At 43.7% G+C, this 22437-nt stretch overlaps 1 protein-coding gene across 5 annotated transcripts in view; it reads right to left on the bottom strand.

The window, feature by feature from the left end:
• GRAP (GRB2 related adaptor protein) overlaps positions 1-21213 on the bottom strand; it is a 97129-nt gene extending 75916 nt beyond the window's left edge. For 4 of the 5 annotated variants that reach the window (XM_033963735.1, XM_033963736.1, XM_033963738.1 and 1 more), the window contains exons 1-2: positions 5554-5863; positions 3370-3467 (exon numbers count right to left, since the gene is read on the bottom strand). In XM_033963735.1, coding sequence (XP_033819626.1) covers positions 3370-3467; positions 5554-5631 — 176 coding nt within the window. In that variant the 5' untranslated portion in view covers positions 5632-5863. Of the gene's footprint in view, positions 1-3369; positions 3468-5553; positions 5864-21158 lie in introns of those variants that run through there. The other variant, XM_033963737.1, reaches the window with a different exon arrangement.
• Positions 21214-22437: the final 1224 nt, after the last annotated feature.

Raw genomic sequence — 22437 nt, 5'->3', positions numbered from 1 at the left:
CGCTACAAAAATGTATTTTAACCTTTCATTTTTAGCATTGTAAACCGGTCGATGGTCGGCATATTAAAATTAATGAAACTTGAAAGATTTGGTTCATAATTTGTCTCTTCCAGACATAAAGATATTAAGGTCCATATTCTATAATTGGCACCTTCTTGTTATAATTAGGTGCCATCAACTCATGCTCAAGTCCCAGACTTGATGAATTGCGGATCTAAAGAGAAATCGGTTTTGTGCTAGTCCGGAAAGGTCCTCCATCGTCATCCCCATGGTGGTTTTCAATGTGTCCAGCCGTCTGATTGCAGGTCACCCTCTTCGCCCATTTAGCTTTGGTCGTTCAGCGGCACTATGAACATAGTAACATAGTAGATGACGGCAGATAAAGACCCGAATGGTCCATCCAGTCTGCCCAACCTGATTCAATTTAAATTTTTTTTAAAATTTTTCTTCTTAGCTATTTCTGGGCAAGAATCCAAAGCGTTACCCGGTACTGTGCTTGGGTTCCAAGGCCTAGGTCGTTTAGAAATACGTCCAAAACCCATTTTTAGTATCGGCACTTGGATGTCTTTGCGAAATGTTCGTCCAAGTGCCGACTTAGGCCGGTTTTTGGACGTATTTCTCTTTCGATTATGAGCCCCACAGTGTATATGTACAAATACAGTGGTGCCTCACACAACGAACTTAATTGGTTCCAGGAGCAAGTTTGTTATGCGAAAAGTTCGTTATGTGAAACGCGTTTTCCCATAACAATACATGTTAAAAAAAATAATTCGTTCTGTAGCATAAAATATGCTAAGATGACATAAAAAAAGATAAATTTTTTGTTATTATTTTTATTTAGATACATCTAAAAACATAATTGTTTTTTAAAACAACACACATTTTTTAAATTTAAAGACAGACTAAGTAGAGTCTAATTTTACAGTGAGAGAGGGCAGAGTCTCAGCGGCAAAAACTGGGACTTAATTGTTCATTTTTTTTTTCTAGCATCGGGGAAGCGGCGAGAGTAGCTCCGCCCCCCCCAACGCATCAGCAGTAGGCGCCGGGCCCCTGCGAGCCGACGGTCCGCCACTGCACAGGGAGCCAGGCGGAGAGAGGGCAGTTAAGCGCAGTGCCTGCGCGGAAGGATGCAGCTCGGGCGACTTCGTTGTGTGAAACGAAGTTCGTTGTAGGAAGCAAGACATGAAGTTCGTTGTGCGCAGCGTTCGCTGTGCGAGGCGTTCGTTATGCGAGGCACCACTGTAATTACCAGTACAAAAGGAAAGGAGGGTGAACTACACTATTTAAAGAAAATAGAGATACATTTAGGGAAAAAAAAACAGCTGGAGGGTAATAGAAATTAATCTTGAAAGCATAGCTAAACATGGAAAACGTGGAAAAGAGGTAAAGGAGATTATGACCTAAACGTACAGTCTGATTAAAATTAAGTATTAGAGCATATGCTTTAATGATAGAAGAATGATGCTTTCTATGTCTCAAATGCGTCCCTATACAAGTAACTTTTTCAAGAGCTTTTCAATTTTTCTAGTGAGGATTCACCACGTAAGTTGTTCCAGATCTGGGGAGCTATAACCGAAAAGATAGTAGATCTCCTAGGTCCTATTACTTTCAAAGAGAGGATAGTCAGCAGATGCTGTTCGGTTGATCTGAGTGTCCTGATTTTAGAGAGTAAATAGAGACCGCAATCACTTATCTTGTAAGCATTCTGTCCATCGCCCGTTTGGACGTATTCCCCCCTGGCCGACGGACAGAATGCTTAAAAGATAAGCGATTGTGGTCTCTATTTACTCTTTAAAGCTATTTAGAGTTATGGGGAGACTAAAGGAGCAAATAAGAGGTCAAAAAAGAGTTTAATGACGAGGTGAGTGTGTAAATCTCATAGTAATGAGCTTTGAGGGACATTTCTGAAGTCTTTTATGAATCACATGATCAGAGCGGTGCAAGGTCCTGAGAATAAAAGTGGCTGCAGTATGTTATGTAACTTGGCATTTCTACTGTCACTAATTTCTGGCTTATTTTTCTTGTCCAGGTGATGATGGCGACGGGCACTTATAGCCTGCTTTATCCCTAAAGACAGGGTTCAGAATGAATGAAATAATAATAGTATGGATTTATTAATCAGGAATATACATTAACAGGTGTTACAGATGGGTAACTTTCCCTCTGACGCAACAAGGAAATGATGTCAGAGGGAGAGCTGAAGCCGGCATGAGCAGCAGGGTGGAACAGCTGTTCATGCCGGGCAAGAGCTAGAAGTGCGGGGGGGGGGGGGGAGAAGGGGAAGGGGAAGAGAAGGTACATACCCGGTGGGGGAGAGGTGCAAAAGAGCGGGAGGCGTAGAGGTGCTGGTGCCCCCACTGAGGGGGAGAGTGTGGTCCAGTGGTTAAAGCTACAGCCTCAGCACCCTGGGGTTGTGAGTTCAAACCCACGCTGCTCCTCATGACCCTGGGCAAATCACTTAATCCCTCCCTTGTCCCAGGTACATTAGATGGATTGTGAGCCCACTGGGACAGACAGGAAAACATACTCGAGTACCTGAATAAATTCATGTAAACCGTTCTGAGCTCCCCTGGGAGAACAGTATAGAAAACTGAGTAAATAAATTAGTGTGAAAAGCTTCAGCCTCTGAGAACCAGAACTAGTATTGTGATGTCATAATGCCTCATTCCACCAATAAGAGCCAACCTCATCAGTGATGTCACAATGGCTTCATTGTCTTAAACTCAGCTCATTTTTACTACATTTTGATTTCTAGAGTGGTGCAGTGGTTAGAGCTACTGCACCCTGAGGTTATGGGCTCAAATCCCATGCTGCTCCTTCTGACCCTGGGCAAGTCACTTACCCCCTCCCCCCTTCCATTGCCCCAGGTACATTTAGATAGATTGTGAGCCCAGCGGGACAGACAGGGAAAAATGCTTGAATACCTGAATAAATTCACGTCAACCGTTCTGAGCTCCCTGAATACATAAATAAGGTGGTGCCTGGGGCATTCCACCCCTCCACCCCTTATAATGCCATTGAAGGATTGAGTTGTCTCAGTCTCTCCTCCTTTCAATGAAAGCAAAACCTGGATGTCTCAATCCATCCTCCTTTTTCTGGAGCCACATGGTAGAGGAGTGTGTGGCGCAGAGGTTGGATCTACAGCCTCAGCACCCTGGGGTTGTGGGTTCAAACCCCGCGCTGCTCCTTGTGACCTTGGGCAAGTCACTTAATCCTCCAGAGCCCCAGGTACGTTACATAGATTGTGAGCCCGCCGGGACAGAGAGGGAAAATGCTTGAGTACCTGATTGTAAAAAAAAACCGCTTAGATAACCTTGATAGGCGGTATATAAAATCCTAATAATAAAAAAAAACAAAAAACATACTTACAGGTGCGGTTTGACCTTGATATAATTCTTTGGGATGAAGCCTTCAGATCCCCAGAGTTCAGCTTTATACCAGTTTTGGTCATCTTCCATATTCAGTATCTGAAAACAGAAAGTGGGCACTTATCTTTTCAAGTTCTCAAGCACATGTACGGTAGAAATGGACTGTTTTATGTAGGATTGCTAGAGGGCTCCAGAAAAAGGAGGTCAGCTTGAGACATCTGGGTTAGACTTCCATTGCTTTCAACAGAAGTAAATCCCAGATGTCTCAGTCTGTCCTCCTTTTCCTGGAGCCATATGGTAACCCTAGTCCAGGGGGGTAGGCAATTCCAGTCCTTGAGAGCCGGAGCCAGGTCAGGTTTTCTGGATCTCCACAATAAATATGCATGAGAAAAATTTGCATCTCAAGGAGGCAGTGCATGCAAATCCATCTCGTATATATTCATTGTGGATATCCTGAAAACCTGACCTGGCTCCGGCTCTCGAGGACCGGAATGGCCTACCCCTGCCCTAGTCCTATGGATTCAAGATCTACACACGCTGTTTCATGCTTACCCTTTCAGCTGCTCACTGGCCCACAGAAGATTTTGCTAGCGCAGAGTCAGAAATTGCTCTTGACTGGCCTCTACCCTTAATGGATTCGCTTTTACACGTATGTGATGGTTACCCCTCTCTTAAAGTCACCTCATTTGTTTCCCATCTGTCTTTCCTCTTACTGACCTACATATGCACTCACAGCTGTCCCTCACTATCTCTCTTCACTTATCTCTCCCTATGTGCCCCCCCCCTCCCCGCAAGCTCTGCACATATGATAAGTCCCTTATCCGTGCCCTCTTCTTCCTCCGCCAACTCCAGACTCCATCCCTTCTACTTTGCTGTGCCGTATGCTTGGAACAAGCTGCCCAAATCCCTAAGGCGGGCTCCGTCTCTGGAAGTGTTCAAGGCCCAGTTAAAAGCCCACCTCTTCAAGACTGTTTTCAGCTCCTAACTCCTCTCACCTTGGGTTCTGCATCCCCAACTCTTATCTGTCATGTCTGTCTGTCTGTCCAAGTTGTAAGCTCTGTGTAAGATGTGCTTGTTAAACATGGCTCTAATTTATTTAAGTTATATGTTTATTTCAATAAACTGGGCTGCGGCCAGGTTTCATCAATGACAGTTTGGAGTGTGTTATTGGGGCCCGGGAATGTGTGGGGGTGAGAGGAAGTTTGTTGGGAGAGCGGGCAGCTCCAGTTTCCGCTGTTGGAGTATTTTACTTGCAATTGTTAGAGATGCGCATTCACAAATATTTAACAAAAAGAAAAAGAAAAAAATCCAGAGATCGTTTCATCGCTGCTGTCTTTCTCTCAAAGGCTAAGTTTTTGGTTGCGGTTTGATTTGATCCCTGATGATGGCGTGTTCACCGAAACACGGACCGTGTCGGGTCCTTTGGTTTGGCTCAAGGGGGGTAACATTAACCGCATTCATGATTTTGCTTTAACAAATTTGGCCTGTCTGCAATTTTCTTCGTTTTGATTCATTCACAAATATTTGTCATTAAAAGTGAAACGATTGAGAGTTGAGCCACTGACCAGCAGGCTGTTCGGCCCAGATTGGTCGTATGGTCTCACAAGTTTGAGCAATTTCTCGGAGCACTTTGGGAAGTCCGCAGCCACCCATGTGTTTATGAACAACATCTGAAATTTTCAAACGTCGCCCAGAGCTGTTTTTCTGATCCCGTTGGGCTTCTTGCTCAGGTGCCTTTATTTGGACCTTTTGGGACCCTGTTCTAGTAAGGACATACGTCTGGCATTAGAAGAGAGACATCTACTCAGAATTCCCCACCCGCGGGCAGAGAATCATTTTCTCACTTGTACAGCAAGACAGCAGAAAGAGAGGCGCCAACGTTTCAAAATGATGGGGGTGCCAAACGCAATACACACTTCTCCTTCAGTACCCACTGCGCCCCTGAAGAAGAGGCTTCGGAAAGCAAACTTTGAAACAGGTTGGTCCCTAAACTGAGATTATAAATGAAGAATGACATTGTTGGATAATGGACTTATGGTGGTCCAGTGAAAGGTATCAAAGGATCAATTTTCTACAATTAATATCAGGATCATCACTCATCCTCGTTCAGCTCGCCATCCAGCCCAGATACATTATCAACATCCTCTCATCCCCTCTCCCTTATGCTCCCTCCAGAGTCTCTCACCTTCAGTACATCCCCTTTGTTGAAGGGCAATTCATCCTTCTCTGTCGCCTGAAAGGTGTACAAGGCCAAGGCCTCCATCGTCCTGACACAGGGTCTAAGCTGTCTTCTCGGGCTGCTGCTGAATGCAAAATCTGTTTGCTGGGCCCTGTCGCCCAGCACTGCTGCCTGCACTGGGTCCAGTTGGTGCCAGTTTCGGTGAATGCCCGGTGCCCAAGAGCTCTAGCGTGGGATGCCGGAGCAACGCTCTGGTCTGCAGATGTTCTGTTCCTTGTGTCCCACCTTCCTTGCTCACAATGCATAAGTTCAAAAGAAATTCATTTCCTGTTTGCTAAGTCGAGCTGACTGTAGCGATACAGTTTTTGGCTTTGTTTTGAGCCGAAGGCTGTGAGCTTACAGATGAGAAGTGAAACAGGAAGCCTCTTACTGAAAGGTTAGGGGGCTGCCACTTGGCATGTAGGAGGGTCTAGTCTGGGGTCTAGCCCAATGGAAACACTACAGGCTGGGGGTTTCTAGGGGTCAGAAGCTAAAGAGTTAATTTTTAGCACAGATTCTGCCTGGTCCCTCTGATGGAAATTGCTACGAGCAGTTCCCAACTAAAGGACATCTTCAGCCTAGTGGTGACACACATGATAACCATGTTTCATACAGTACAGTCAATATTCAGAATCAGAGCATGGTCAGGGCTTGATTAATGCGTACTGTGGCTTTAAGAGGACCCCTTTGATCAGGTAGGAAGTAAATTTTTGGTTTAATAGTTTTCTGTGGTAACGAAGCCGAGGCTTCTTGTAATGTGAGGCCCTAAAAGGTAGCTTGTCTATTGAGCGTGTCTGGTTTTGCTGTCCAATTTATTATATGGGGTTCTTTTCTAGGCTTTTATTAGACTGTCGGTGTCTACTCAGCACGAGTGGTATAGAAAATTTTTAATAAGCTATAAACTTTATTTGGTACATTACTTTGTCAGAGAACCCTTATAGAGGATTATATAATATAATAGGATATGTGTTTCTCAAAGCTAATTAACAGGGTGGCCTGTGGAGGAATACGCAGAGCTGCCAAGTTACCTATTCCAGGAAGGAGGCGTTTGGCCAGTCCTGGATTTCTGCTAACCTCATCCTGGTGCATTATGGGAATCATGGACTACAAATACCACAGTGCTTTGGGATGTAAGTTTCAAACCAGGACTGGCCAAAAGGTCTCCCTCCTGGAATGGATAATTTGGCAGCGAACCCGGAATTTCAATGCCAGGACTGTATCTGGCCACTGGCATTGAATTTCCGGACTTAGTTCAGCCGCGTTTGACATAGCTGGCTAAATCAGAAGTAGCCAAAGTTAGTTGAAAATGCATTTTCCATTTTTATTCAAAGCAGATTATGATGAAACACAATACAGATGTAGCATAATTCAAGCATCGCAGATATTAGAGCTAGGCTTACCAGATTTTTTAAATGGAAAATTCTAGAGCTCAGATTGTGATGTCATAATGCCTCATTTCACCAATGCCTAAGCTCCGTCCTCATCCACATAAGCCTCAAACACTTTCAAATCCTAAGTAGCAACACTCTAGAGATCAGATTGTGATGTCATAACGCCTCATTCCACCAATGCCTAAGCTCCATGCTCATCTGCACAAGCCTCAAACACTTTCAAATCCTAAGTAGCAACACTCTAGAGCTCAGATTGTGATGTCATAATGCCTCATTCCACCAATGCCTAAGCTCCGTCCTCATCTGCATAAGCCTCAAACGCTTTAAAATCCTAAGTAGCAACACTCTAGAGCTCAGATTGTGATGTCATAATGCCTCATTCCACCAATGCCTAAGCTCCGTCCTCATCTGCGCAAGCCTCAAACGCTTTAAAGTCATAAGTAGCAACATTCTAGAGCTCAGATTGTGATGTCATAATGCCTCATTCCACCAATGCCTAAGCTCCGTCCTCATCTGCATAAGCCTCAAACGCTTTAAAATCCTAAGTGGCAACATTCTAAATCTCAGATTGTGATGTCATAATGCCTCATTCCACCAATGCCTAAGCTCCGTCCTCATCTGCATAAGCCTCAAACGCTTTAAATTCCTAAGTAGCAACATTCTAGAGCTCAGATTGTGATGTCATAATGCCTCATTCCACCAATGCCTAAGCCCCGTCCTCATCCGCACAAGCCTCAAACACTAAAATCATAAGTGTCCGAGGCTTGTGCGGTTAAGGCGGAGCTTACAGGAATGGGGCAGGGACAGGGATAGTGAAAAACTCATGAGGACAGGACAGGGAAAATGTGTCCCGATGCCATTCTCTACATGTAGGTAACAAAAGACATTTTACTGTTGGATAATTTATCTCCCCAATTATTTCTATCCTTGAGACAGGAAAACAAGCAGCTGCCACTTCTCACAGGAATCATTACTCCCCACAGATGACCTTCACATGGCCATTCTTTGACCTTGGTTATACAGCTGATAAGAAGTCAGTCAGTTCTCCTAATTTCTCCACATTTTCCTCTTGAGCTACTTACTTTTTTTTTCTTTTTAATTCTTTATTTATAATTTCAATATTACATATCAAGTTCTAACTTGTACTGAAAGGAAAAGTTAAGCCATCAAGAATTATACATATAACAAAAAATATACTTCCGAAAACAATCAAATATGTGCTTAAATTGCACTCACGTCCTCCAAATTAGGATCTAAAATGTTACCAAAAACGAGACAAAAGGTCATTTTAATGTAAATCATATTTATTAAATTTCAAATACAAACAAAATAGTAAAAGAAAAAAAATCATTTCAAATGCAACAAGAAGAAAAACAAAATTTACAGAGTTAATAGATAATAAACATTACCACTAAAAGCAAATATGTCCAATTCCCTCCCCCTTTCCCCCATTTTAGAACTGTAATTACATATTAAATAATATGCGACTGCGAGTGTGTGGTATTAATATATCTAAATAAGATTGCCAGCGTCCCATTCTGACAATCGCACACTTTCCATTGTTAAAATGCGTAACGTTCTAGAACGCCAATGACTATGGGTTCCTTTTATCAAGGTACGCTACTGGGGTTAGCGCGTCGGACATTTCATCCTGCGCTAACCCCCACGGCACACCCAAAAACTAACGCCTTGTCAATGGAGGCGTTAGTGACTAGCGCGTCAGGCGGTTGAACGCGCGGTATTCCGCTTGATCAAAGGAGCCCTATATGTTGGTGTTAAAGGTCCAATCCAAAGACTTTCAAACCTGATAAGATTGCTCTTTGAAGAAAGCCTTATAGGCCTCTTGGAATAGGTCGCTTCACATCAAAAATCCAAAATATGTTATAACTAGTGCAATGCCAATCAATTTTAGAAAAAAACAACAATCCAAAATTGGCGTGTCAAAGGACATGGGAGCTAAATTAGCTTTAGGGTGACCACATTTCAAACAAGAACCTAATGTAGCAAAAGTCGCCCTATAAGCACGCCAGGGAGCTATATATATTCTACAAATAAATTAATAACCCATTTCATAATAGGTGACCATATAAAATCTTTGACTATGGAATCCCTGAAGGTGAATCCCCAACTCTTCATTCCAAGCTTGAGCTATTTTATTGTAATCTAAATTAGGCGAAAGATTCACTAATGAAGGGGCACAATCGATGGGCATCTAACCAAAAGAATTCTGAAAAAGCATCACATACTTTAGAATTTAGGGACAACGAAGGTAAGGAATTCACAAAATACCTCAACTGCATGTAAGAATATACTGTATATCCAATGTAAACCAATTATAAGCAGTACGTAATTGTGATAATGTTGGTAAATTACCCTCATCAGTTAATACCTGGTAAAAATAGAAAATATTTCCTCGTTTATTAGATTGAAAACCAGCAGATGTAAAAAAGAGCCATTTCCACAAATAGGTAAAAGTGGTGTAGCTCTAAAATCAAACTTCGATCGATTACATATCCTTCGCCTAGTGGTTCTCAAAGTAACAATTAAAAAATAAAAAGCATTTTTCAGAACAGTAGTCTGCATAAAAGGTCATTTTAACCAGAAGAAAAATAAGGTTTAATTAACTGAGGAAAGGACGATTGGATTACATGGCATTAGCTCCTTTCTTTTTTCCAGTCGTGGCAATGATAAGAACGTGGATAGTCGGAAAGGTTCAAAGAAAACAAATTTTTGTAAAGAACAATGCACGATAGAAAGTTGCCCCTAGAGCAGGGGTGGGCAACGAGGGCTGGAATCCAGTCGGATTGTCAGGATTTCCCCAATGAATATGCATGAGATTCATTTGCATACAATAGATCTCATGCATATTCATTGTGGAAATCCTGAAAACCTGACTGGATTCCGGCTCTCGTTGCCCCCCCCCCCCTGCCCTAGAGCTAACACCCCTGGTTATAGAAGTAAAAATTCTCGACGACGTCTCTGGGTATCACGAGCTAAATCTGGATACAGTTGTATTTTTAGACCCAAGAAATCTTTCTGTTTCTTTTTAAAGAAAAGTTTCAGGAATCAATTTTTATCTGGTGCTAAAGCAACCGTCAGAATTAAAGTTGATGGTATCAGAAAGTTCTAACATCAAGGAAACATTTAAGGCTCCTTTTACAAAGGTGCGTTAGGGCCTTAACGCGAGGAATAGCACGCGCGAGCCGCTACCGCCTCCTCTTGAGCAGGTGGTAGTTTTTCGGGTAGCGCACCTTTGTAACCGATACTTCTTGCTGCTTTTTTGGGTCATTGGGAAGATAATTGAGCTGTGTTATTGGAGGTACTTCCAAAACCTCTTGTAGATATCTTTTAAACATTTCCCTAGGCGTTACCGTAGTAATCCTAGGGATTCGTAGCGCGTGAAAAGTTCTCCAATGCCTCTAATTTCCTCCTGAGGTTGGTGTTATCCTTGAACATGTTTAGAGACTTTTAAATCTTGCTTACTATTTTCAATAGAAGCTTTAGAATTAGCCATTTCAGATTTTAAATCCTTTATATCAGGGGTGGCCACACTTTTTGGGTTTACTTTTAAAATGCAGGTGCAGGCGTTGAATGTTTGCCAGCGCCATTTTTTATGTGCAGACGAACACTAAGTCGCACTGTGAGTATGTCTATTTCTTCATTTAGTTTAGGTTCTTGTATCTTGGTATTGTATTTTTTCATTAATGATTTTTTGTTTTGTTTTTTTGTAGTTTTCAATGACATGACCCCTGAAGAAGCCATTGTATGTGGTGAAACGGGTCCCGTAGGGCGTTCAGCCATGTATTACTACCTTTGCTAACCACAAACCAGCTTTCACAAGATAAGTGCAAAGAATTTTTGATATACATTTTAAACATTTATTACATTTAGCACTTTATAAGAGCTTGTAGAAAGTTTGCAGTTTCTGCATTGATTAATACCGGCTCAATGAAAGATACCATTCACCTGTCAGAGTGGTTTTAAAACACTGCTGTGTTCTACCATCACAGGTCTCTGAGAGCGGTATTACAATAAGAACAAGAATTTTGTTTGAGTTGGTCTTCTATTTTGGATAGTTGATTTTACTTTTAAAATGACCAAGTCAAAATGATCTACCAACAATAAAATTTAAAAAAAACACAAAGCACACGGGTTTTTTTTTCAGAGGTCGAGGCAGATGACTTTAAAATATGCAATGTCACCTCAGTAACAACTATACAAAAATAGACAAATATACTCCCTCCCTTATTACTAAACCGTGATAGTGGTTTTTAGTGCAGGGAGCTGCGCTGAATGCCCCTCGCAGCTCCCTGCGCTAAAAACCACTATCACTATCACAGCAGATATAAATTCTCAAAACAGACACTTTTTGATCACTAAATTGAAAATAAAATCATTTTTCCTACCTTTTTGTCTGGTGATTTCATGAAGCCTTGGTTGAACTTCCTTCTTCTGTAAATCCAATATATCTTTCTTTCTGCCTTTCTTTCTTTCTCCCCCTGCCCCCCTCTTTATTTCTGTCTTTCTCTCTCTCTCCCCCTGCCCCCTTTTTATTTCTGTCTTTCTCTCTCTCTCCCTCCCTCCCTTCCTGCCTATCTTTCTTTCTCTTTCCCCTGGCCTGCTCTTTATTTCTGTCTTTCTCTCTCTCTCCCCCTGCCCCCTTTTTATTTCTGTCTTTCTCTCTCTCTCCCTCCCTGCCTATCTTTCTTTCTCTCTCCCCTTGCCCTCTCTTTATTTCTGTCTTTCTCTCTCTTTCTCTCTCCCTCCCTGCCTATCTTTCTTTCTCTCTCCCCCCTGGCCCCCCAAGCCATCGCGCTGATTTCTCCACTTCCCCGATTCTTTCTCTCTCCATGCTCCCCCAAAGCCACCACGCCAATATTTCCCTGCTTCCCTGAGCCACACCTGGTGCGTACAAGCGCCGGACCCACAAGCCTTCACCTCCGACGTCAATTCTGACGTCGGAGAGGAAGTTCCAAGCCAACCAGACAGCGATTGGCTGGCCCAGAACTTCCTCTCCGATGTCAGAATTGACATCAGAGGTGAAGGCTTGTGGGTCCGGTGCTTGTACGTGCCTGGCCTGGCTAGGGGAGGCAGGAAGAACAAGATCACAAAGGCAATGCGATCGACTCGCGTTGCCTTTGCAATCTACTGGTCGATTGCGATCGACCATTTGGGCACCCCTGCTTTATATCATTTGACTGAATTTTTTTTTTCTTCCATTTGTTGAAATTGAGGATGGAATCTAATGTAACCTCTAGGGCAGAGGTAGGGAACTCCTGTCCTCGAGAGCCGTTGTCCAGTTGGGTTTTCAGGATTTCCCCAATGAATATGCATTGAAAGCAGTGCCTGCAAATAGATCTCATGCATAGTCATTGGGGAAATCCTGAAAACCCGACTGGAATACGGCTCTCGTGGACTGGAGTTCCCTACCCCTGCTCTAGAGGTTTCTGTATGCAAGGTAATTGCAATTTAATCTCACTTAAGCTCACCAACCGGCATTTTCTCTCAATAGTCACTCTCCGACCCCAAAAGTTGTCAAATCCTTGGTCCCTATTACTAAACTCTCTTGAACGCTCCCCTCAGCATTTTTCTTGGCCTCCAGGGTTGAGGGCGCTCCAACATCCGGAAGCTCCTCCACTCGCTGGGAGATGGTAACCTGAGGATGTGGGGGCGGTGCCCTTGCATTGGGGCTCATGCCCCATAGAGACCGCTTCCGTCTGGCCTGCCCGGTGTGTCCCAAGCGGGAAGATCCCCGACGACATTGGAATGTCCTTCATTCGCCGCATCAGCTCCTCTATATTTCCATAAGCGGCCGTTCTGGAGCGCTGTGAGACCCCAGAAGCGCTCTTTCCTCTCCGCTTAGGCACGTCAGGTAATGTGAAACAAACAAATCGTGGAAAATGTTCAATTTAGAGCCAGCAGCCATATTGGATCCTGAACTCCAGCACTCGCCTCATCACATTCAACTTCATTTTATTTATAGTTGTCTTGAAATTAACACTGGCGATTAAGCACAAATGCTAAGGCATCCATTATATTCTATAATCTTCAGTGTGTGCTAAATCACTATTTTTAACAATTTTAATGAAGATTGTTTTTTGGTTCAAAGAACCGATTGTACTTCTCTTAGAACACAATGTTAGGAAATTCTACTTTACGGAGAGGGTGGTGGATGCCTGGAATGTGCTCCCGAGAGAGGTGGTGGAGAGTAAAACTGTGACGGAGCTCAAAGAAGCGTGGGATGAACACAGAAGATTTAGAATCAGAAAATAATATTAAATATTGAACTGGCCAGTTACTGGGCAGACTTGCACGGTCTGTGTCTGTGTATGGCCGTTTGGTGGAGGATGGGCAGGGGAGGGCTTCAATGGCTGGGAGGGTGTAGATGGGCTGGAGTAGGTTTTAACAGAGATTTTGGCAGTTGGAACCCAAGCACAGTACCGGGTAAAGCTTTGGATTCTTGCCCAGAAATAGCTAAGAAGAAAAATTAAAAAAAAAAAAAAAAAAATTAAAATTGAATCAGGTTGGGCAGACTGGATGGACCATTCGGGTCTTTATCTGCCGTCATCTACTATATGTTACTATGAGAGAGAGAAAGAAAAAGAGACAGAAAGAGAGAGAAAGAAAATAGACAAAGAAAGAGAGAGAGAGAAAAAAAAGAGAGAAAGAAAAAGACAAAGAGAGAAAGACAGAGAGAGAGAGAGAAATAAAAAGAGAGACAAAGAAAGAAAGAGAATGAGAGAAAGACAAAGAAAGAGAGAGAGAGAGAGAGAGAGAAATAAAAAGAGAGACAAAGAAAGAAAGAGAATGAGAGAAAGACAAAGAAAGAGAGAGAGAGAAAAAAAAGAGAGAAAGAAAAAGACAAAGAGAGAGAAAGACAGAGAGAGAGAGAGAAATAAAAAGAGAGACAAAGAAAGAAAGAATGAGAGAAAGACAAAGAAAGAGAGAGAGGTGGTGGAGAGGAAAACGGTGACGGAGCTCAAAGAAGCGTGGGATGAACACAAAGGATCTAGAATCAGAAAATAAGATTAAATATTGAACTAAGGCCAGTACTGGGCAGACTTGTACGGTCTGTGTCTGTGTATGGCCGTTTGGGGGAGGATGGGCTGGGGAGGGCTTCAGTGGCTGGGAGGGTGTAGATGGGCTGGAGTAAGTCTTAACTGAGATTTCGGCAGTTGGAACCCAAGCACAGTACCGGGTAAAGCTTTGGATTCTCGCCCAGAAATAGCTAAGAAGAAAATTTAAAAATTTAAATTGAATCAGGTTGGGCAGACTGGATGGACCATTCGGATCTTTATCTGCCGTCATCTACTATGTTACTATGTAAGTATACTACATGACATATAATTGACCTTTATTCTCTACGGTTTAATTTTGAACCTACTTAATACAATTACTAGTACTCTTCCTGCGAGTGTAATAGGAATGCAAATGTGTCAGTTTAAATGCCCTCAACGCGGCAGTGGCGTCCATGGCAGGTCTCTCTACATGGCGCTTGTTCTCATGTCGATTTCATTCATCCAACGGGTTCAGGAAAGAACGTGGCAGAGACTGTGGATTTTCCACATCAAGGCATCATTTGCAGACGTGATGTCAGTACAAGTGTCATTGTGGTCTCTGTCTCTTACCACAAGAGTAAAGCAAACAGCCGTGGCCGCTTTTCGGCTCCTCTGCTGTTGTGTATGGAAACCAGTCAATGACAACTCTACAAAGAAATGCTCAGAATAAATAAATAATCTAAGTGTGCGTTCAGGATCACTGAGACTTTTTGCGAAGGGAGGCTACCGGACAGCCATAGTCTTATGATGGGGAATTTAAGGACTTAGATATGTGTATCCTACACCAGCAGTTCTTAACACCAAGGTGAGCCAAGATGTTGGGTGGGGGAAAGGGGAGAAAGATACCAGGACCTGCAAAGGGAAGACAGAAGAGGCGTGAGGAAAGAAAGAAGAACACTTACTGGATCCCTGGGAGGAAAGAAAGAGGGAGAGATGTTAGTATGTGAACGGGGTGGGACATAGGGACACAGAAGAGTTATGTTGGATAGGACAAGAATATGGACAAAGAGATGGGAGATGCTCAACATTTTCTGTATGTAATTTTATTGGAAACCATTTTGGGTTAAAACGGTATATAAATTTTTAAAATAAATGGTGGGAAGATAGGGGAAAGGACACAGGGGTGATGCTAGGCAAGAGAGAGAGGGGTGCAGAGAGATGATGGACAGTGGTCATGGAGAGAAAATGAAGTGTCAAATGGACAAAGTTAAGAGAAGACCGAGGAAAACGGAAACCAGAGACTCTGGGACCAACACCATGACCAGTCGACAAAGGTAGAAAAAAACAATTTATATTTTTTATTTACTGATTACGATATGTCTGTTTTTTTGGATCGTACATGTGCCAGAACTGGCTTTAAACATGGCTGGGGCCTGCAAGGAAAACCTCACTCGTTGGCCTTCAGTCTCCAACGTAGCTGTGGCGTCTCTCCATTCCCTTCTAATGAGTTTCGCCAGGCCTCTTCCCTCTTCCAGACAAACTCTCTCCACACGAGAATCTTCGCCTGCAGTTCGGCTCCTGTTTGATTCATTCATTTATTTATTTATTCAGTAAAATTCATTTTCTATCCAAACTCAACACATACTGAGGATCTAGTACCAATAAACATTTCTTTGTGATCCATTGGTACCGCTAAATTCAAAGCAGTTTATAGGTGTACAATACATGAGCTTCTGTAATGGTGTTATAATGCATGGCAATACAATGTAGAGCTGGGGTCTTCAAAGGCCCTCCTTGTGGGCCGCAATCCAGTTGGGTTTTCAGGATTTCCCCAATGAATATGCATGAGATCTATTTTCATGCACTGCTTTCATTGTATGCTAATAGATCTCATGCATATTCATTGGGGAAATCCTGAAAACCCGTCTGGATTGCGGCCCTCGAGGAGGGACTTTGCCATCTCTGCTGTACAGGAACAAGAAGTAGAGTGATGGTCCGTGCTGGAAGACCATACCACAGCCCAAAATAGGAAAAGCACCTGGTTAGCCCGGTAGTATCAGTCTACTGCTTTGGGCCTTGGAGACTTCGTTTGGAACTACCTGGGGATATATTTCCTCCCATCCTGGTCATTGCAGTACCCGTGATGGTCCTGGACTGTCTGGACTCCTGCAAAACCCAGACCCTGAGGCTGAACCCACGCTGCTCCTTGTGACCCTGGGCAAGTCACTTAATCCCCACATTGCCCCAGGTACATTAGATAAATTGTGAGCTCACCAGGACAGGGAAAAATGCTTGAGCACCTGACTAAAATCATGTAAACCGTTCTGCGCTCCCCTGGGAAAACGGTATAGAAAATTGAATAAATAAATAATGTGAAGAGTTTCAGCCTTTGATAACCAGAACTGGTAGTGTGATGTCATAATGCCTCATTCCACCAATAAGAGCCAACCTCATCAGTGATGTCATAATGCCTTATTCCGGTTCATAGACAGTAACGCGGAAGACAAAGGCGCGCGCCGACAACTGAGCGCAAGACGGAGGTGCGCGCTGAAGAAAAAGACTGTTTTTAGGGGCTGCGACGGGGGGTTTTGTTGGGTAGCCCCCCCACTTTACTTAATACAGATTGCGGCGGTGTTGTGGGGGGTTTGGGGGGTTGTAACCCCCCACATTTTAGAGAAAACGTAACTTTTTCCCTAAAAACAGGGAAAAAGTTAAGTTTTCAGTAAAATGTGGGGGGTTACAACCCCCCAAACCCCCCACAACGCCCCCAGAACGCGGCGTGATCTGTATAAAGTAAAGTGGGGGGGGTTCCCCCCCCCGTCGTAGCCCCTAAAAACAGTCTTTTTCTTTGGCGTGCGCCTCCGCACTGCGCTCAGTTGTCTGCTCGCGCCTTTGTCCTGACACCCCTTATTCCACCAATAAGAGTCAACCTCGTCAGTGATGTCACAATGGCTTCATTGTCCTAGACTTGGCTCACTTTTACTACATTTTGATTTCTAGAGTGGCTCAGTGGTTAAAGCTACAGCCTCAACACCCTGAGGTTGTGGGTTCAAACCCCACACTGCTTCTTATGACCCTGGCCAAGTCACTTAATCCCCCCTCCCCCCATTGTCCCAGGTACATTAGATAGATTGTGAGCCCACTGGGACAGACAGGGAAAAATGCATGAGTACCTGAATAAATTCATGCAAACCATTCTGAGCTTTCCTGAGAGAACAGTATAGAAAATTGAATAAATAAATAAAATGTGTTCTTTGCAGTACACACTGGATGTGCTTTTCTATCTGCTGTTACTAGTGGGGAATGCTGCCATCTGCTGGTGGAAATCGTGCACACAGTTTATATGCGCTAGGCAAGCTACAGCTTAGAGGCTGGCTTTAAGAGTGGTTTGTTATTATAATGCAGGAGCATCCCAACATGGAAGCTGCCCTTTGCGACACGCCTGCTGATGCTCCCGCCTTGCGGCCAAGCAGGGGGTTCAGTTTTAGCAGCCGCTTTTACACCCTGTGTGGACATGTCGCATTTTCTTTTGCAAGCATGGAAAGCTATTAATCCTAAAACTTACTTCTTACTAAATTGGGGAGGGCTTGTTCTTAAATGTTTCAGCTAGGGGTCGGTTACAGTCCAGTACAAGGAATGCAAGAAACTAGCGCTAAGAAACACTTGTGATTTTGTCTGGGGTAAGTGGAGAGACTACATCATTGAACTTGCTTTTCTTTACCAAACTTTTCAAACCACCTCAAAGTATACGTACACCAACACTCACATGTACGTACACACCGAGATTGGTCTATCCACTAGACTAGAGAATGACATGGGGGAAAAAATTTATCACCGTTCCCGCCCCGTCCCCGTGAGCTCATCCCTGTCCCATTTCCACGAGCTCAGTCCCCATCCCCACCCTGCAAACTGTCAGATCCCATAGGCACAAGCCTCAAATAGTTATGATTTTATACTGAACTTATTTTATTAAAGTATAAAAAGAGACTATTCTGTACAATTGTCATTTTATAAACACAAATAATACCAAGCAAGGATCAACAAAACTCCTGTCTCCCTTTCACAAATATAATAATAATAATAATTTATTTCTTATATACCGCTATACCGTGAAGTTCGAAGCGGTTTACAATAAAGATACATTTGACAGTACATGGGATAGAAACGGTTTACAATAAAGATACATTTAGTCAGTACATGGGTTACAATAAAGATACGCTTTGTCTCCTCCACTATTGTGAAAACTGAACAAACCCAATTACTACAGAACGCTACATAGAAAAATCAAGCTAGCAGAATACTTCAGTCACACATGGCAGGAATAGTGTTAGGAGACAGCAAGTAGGGCAACTGCCCCCTGGTCAGAGAGAGAGACCTACATCAGCTGGAAGTTAAAGAAGCACAGCCTGGGCTTTGCGGTTTTCAGTTATGTCTAAAACAGCTCTAGTAGGACACACATTTCAAATCTGAAATATTCTAATCACAAAATTTAAATAAAAAATTTTTCTACCTTTTGTTGTCTGGTAATTTTATTCTTCAAATCAGATTGGTCTCAGGCTTTGGTTTTGGGTTCCTTCTGTCTTCATCGTGGCATGGCTGGCTCCTGAAGGTAAAATAGGCGCAAGAGGAGTTGGGGAGGAGATGCCGAGTCTGACACAGACGGAATTTTTTTTTTACCACAGGAGCAAGACTTTTCACCGCTCCCGCGGGGCAGTGAAAGGTCTTGTCCCCATTCCTGCGGTAAACCAGTTGCAAATGTCTCCATTCCTGCGGATTTACTGCAGTGACCACGATTCACCGCGGTAAACGGTCCTTCTTGCAATTCTCTACTATCCACCCACCACCCCAGTGATGAAGAGTGCTGCAAATTTCATAGATTCATAGGAATCAGACAGAGTTGAGGGGGGCTGAGTAACCAAAACAGCACAGTTTGGAGCAAAACAAGAAAGGAAAATCGTAAGACCAAACAGGATGGAAGAATGAGAAGAACCACAGAAGTTGGCCCAAGGGACCCTTTCACATGAACCTTTTTTATTCTATATTTCTATATTTATTCCAGTATGGGAATAAGGGAAAGAAAGAGAAGGAGGGAAGAAGTGAGAAAGAATGAGGCAGAAATAGAGAATGGGAAAAAAGAGGAAATGACACAGGGGAAGAATTATCTTTGTGATTTTTTTTTCACTTTGGCACAAATGGACAATGTTCTTGGATCTAGATCTGAAGAACAGACAAATTTGGGAAGTGAGAGTTGAACATGTGGGAAGCTGTAAGCCTGAGAGACACAACTACAAAGTGGAGAGGAGAACGGCAGCAAGTGAACATCTGCAGGATCGGATCTCATTGTAAATCTTAAATCTGCCACAAGGGGGCAGATTATACTTGCACACACAATGTAACGCCAAATACAGCACTAACAAGAATTCACAGAGCTTGAAAATTTACATTTGGAGTTTCTACTTCTCAAACTCCAGCTTCTGCTGCCTGGTAATGCTTATTGCATGCACACCCATCTCTAGGTTTGCCAGCTGACTTCAAACTTCCAGGACAGAACTATCCAGTCCTGGTTTTATTCCACCGCCTACATCAGGGGTGTCAAAGTCCCTCCTCGAGGACTGCAATCCAGTCGGGTTTTCAGGATTTCCCCAATGAATATGCATGAGATCCATTTGCATGCACTGCTTTCATTGTATGCTAATAGATCTCATGCATATTCATTGGGGAAATCCTAAAAACCCGACTGGATTCGGCCCTCAAGGAGGGACTTTGGGGGACCCCTGGTGTTGTGTATAGGAGAGTCTCGATCTATGAATAGAAGATGGTGCTTTGTTTTTTTACTTTTGAGGCAAAAATCAGAAATGGGGGATTATGGGAAATTACTTCTTAATCCCTTTTTTAAAGCCTCAAACTAACGAGCACTTTTATAACACGTGTGCAACAGCCAGATGAGAAACTTTTGAGGCCACCCCAGCCTTGCCCTTTCGGCAGCTCTGCATCCTGGTCATTAACTCACAATTCAACCCACTCGTGTAAATGCTGCTGTTTTCCCATGTAGGTGCTTCTATAGTAACCTCCATTATCTGTCAGGGAGTGGAAGTGCACCAACACAAGATGTGTGGCCTCGTGGTACTGGTTTTAAGAAGGGTTTGGACAAGTTCCTGGAGGAAAAGTCCATAGTCTGTTATTGAGAAAGACACGGGGGAAGCCACTGCTTGCTCTGGATCGGTAGCAGGGAATGTTGCTACTCTGGGGATTTTGGAATGTTGCTCCTATTTGGGGTTCCGGAATCCTGCTAATCTTTGAGATCCTGGAATGTTGCTAGTCTCTGGGATTCCGGAATCGCTTACATAGGAGGCAGTAACTGTTTCCATGTTAACTCTGTGTTAGCCAGTTGGTGCGCACGTGCCACGCCCACCCTCTGCTCATGACAGAATGTTCTGAAAACTACGGCGACATGCGGTTTAATGCGCAGTAACTGGCAAATCACTGCAAGACTTGTTAACCTGCACGGTAGCCTTTTGAAGGGTGTTAACTGGACGTTAATTGCTGAACTTGCTTTAATTAAAATGACCCCTTAATGGTTACTCAATCAATTTAATTTGCATTAACCTATGAATGCATACGCCTAAACTCGGTTAACAAATGTTAAAAAAGTTCCGTATTAAGAAAAGATGAATGAACACGAATATCCTTCAGTTGAAAGGACGCTCTGGAACAATGTCGTAGAAAGAGGGTTGGGGGAGGGGGCGGGAGGGCAGTCATGTTGGTGGGGACGTGCCACGTGCGCCCCTTCCCTTCCCCCATACTTTAGCATGCTCCTCGCGACTGCGTCATCTCTCCCGCTAACGTCCCTAGCGAGCCTCATGTCTCTGCCAGTTATCCGTGTATGTCGCACAGATTTATTCGCCCCACCGCTATGCCACATGTAGCTTCTTTCATGCCACTGCATGGATAACGAGTCCATCACTCAGAACTGCCCTCGTTCTTCTACCCCCAGCTTTTCACTTGAAATGCAGCCGAGCCAACAAAGTCAGAAAACATGCTTTTGGTGATTAAATGGATTCCACCTCTTCGCGGCTAGAAAGTCACGCAGAAACAGCGTGGCCATGCAGGGCCCACGCCACGACCTTTGGCCGTGTGGTTCTCATACTCTCATCAGTCGCGTCTTTCATGAACAGCCACCCACCTTCGGTTACAGATGGCCAGTCACACACCACTTGCAGTACCACAGGGCTGGAGACCAAGCTCCGAGTGCTCATCTGGCTTTGTTTCGTCCTTCTCTCTGCCCGCTGGTTGTAAGATAGTGCCTCTTTATTCTGCTTCTCTGCACAGAGGGGAAGGAGGCCGCGGCCCAGCGTGGCTCACTGGAGCAGAAAAGAAGGAGTGAGGGATTTTCAGTTCATTCGGAAGCAGTCTTTGATGGATTATAGTAGAGAATGACACAGGGAACTCATTTTCCCATTCCCATCCTGGCGAGCATCTTACCAGGCCAGTACGTGGAGCAATACCTTAAGTGGTCTATTTGTGAACTCACTTCCTTACCAAATGTGTAGGAAATCTGTGAAATCTTAAGAAATTTCAGCCATACAAAATAATATAATTTGGAAAGTGTTTGTTTGATAAATCTGTTCAAGAACTTCAGCCATGCAATTAATGTAATCCGAAATGTAATTCATCTGCTTCTGGCAGTTCCTCTTGCTGTAAACCGCTCTGAACTGTCAAGGTATATCGGGTTATAAATAAATTTGAATTTGAAATTCTTTTCCTGTCCCTGCCACATTCCTGCACGCTCCGTCCTCAGCCGCACAAGCCTCAAACACTTTCCCAGTATGACAACTATCACGTTCTTAAGTGAGCCAAGTCTAGGACAATGAACCCATTATGACATCACTGCTGAGGTTGGCTCTTAGGCATTGGTGGAATGAGGCATTATGACATCACGATCTCAGCTCTAGAATGTTGCTACTCTTTGGGGTTCTGCCTGGTACTTGGGACCTGGGTTGGCCACAGGATGATGGACCTTCAGTCTGTCTCAGTAGGGTAATTTTTAAGTCCTTAAGGTTTCTGCGAGCTGCAATGGGAAAGTACAGTGGATTTATTTATTCATTTTTTATACCATTCGCTCAGGGGAGCTTAGAACGGTTTACATGAATTTCTTCAGGTACCCCAGCATTTCTCCCTGTCTGTCCCAGCGTGCTTACAATCTGTCTAATGTGCCTGGGGCAATGGGATGATTTGCCCAGGGTCATAGGGTGCAACATGGATTTGAACCCACAACCTCAAGGTGCTGAGGCTCTAACCACTGTACCACACTGCACTGTTTTTGCATCTTTGCTGTTTCCTTGACCTAAGTGTTTCTCATTTGCGGCAGTCTGGAACCAAAAGTGTATCTGAGCACAAAGGGGAAGGGGGCCCTGGCCATGTGCTAAGCAGGTGCTGGGCGTTGCCACAGACACAGGTTAATC

Source organism: Geotrypetes seraphini, chromosome 11, assembly GCF_902459505.1.
Source record: "Geotrypetes seraphini chromosome 11, aGeoSer1.1, whole genome shotgun sequence".
Classification (NCBI taxonomy): domain Eukaryota; kingdom Metazoa; phylum Chordata; class Amphibia; order Gymnophiona; family Dermophiidae; genus Geotrypetes; species Geotrypetes seraphini.
This window is presented reverse-complemented; position numbering and strand designations above follow the sequence as displayed.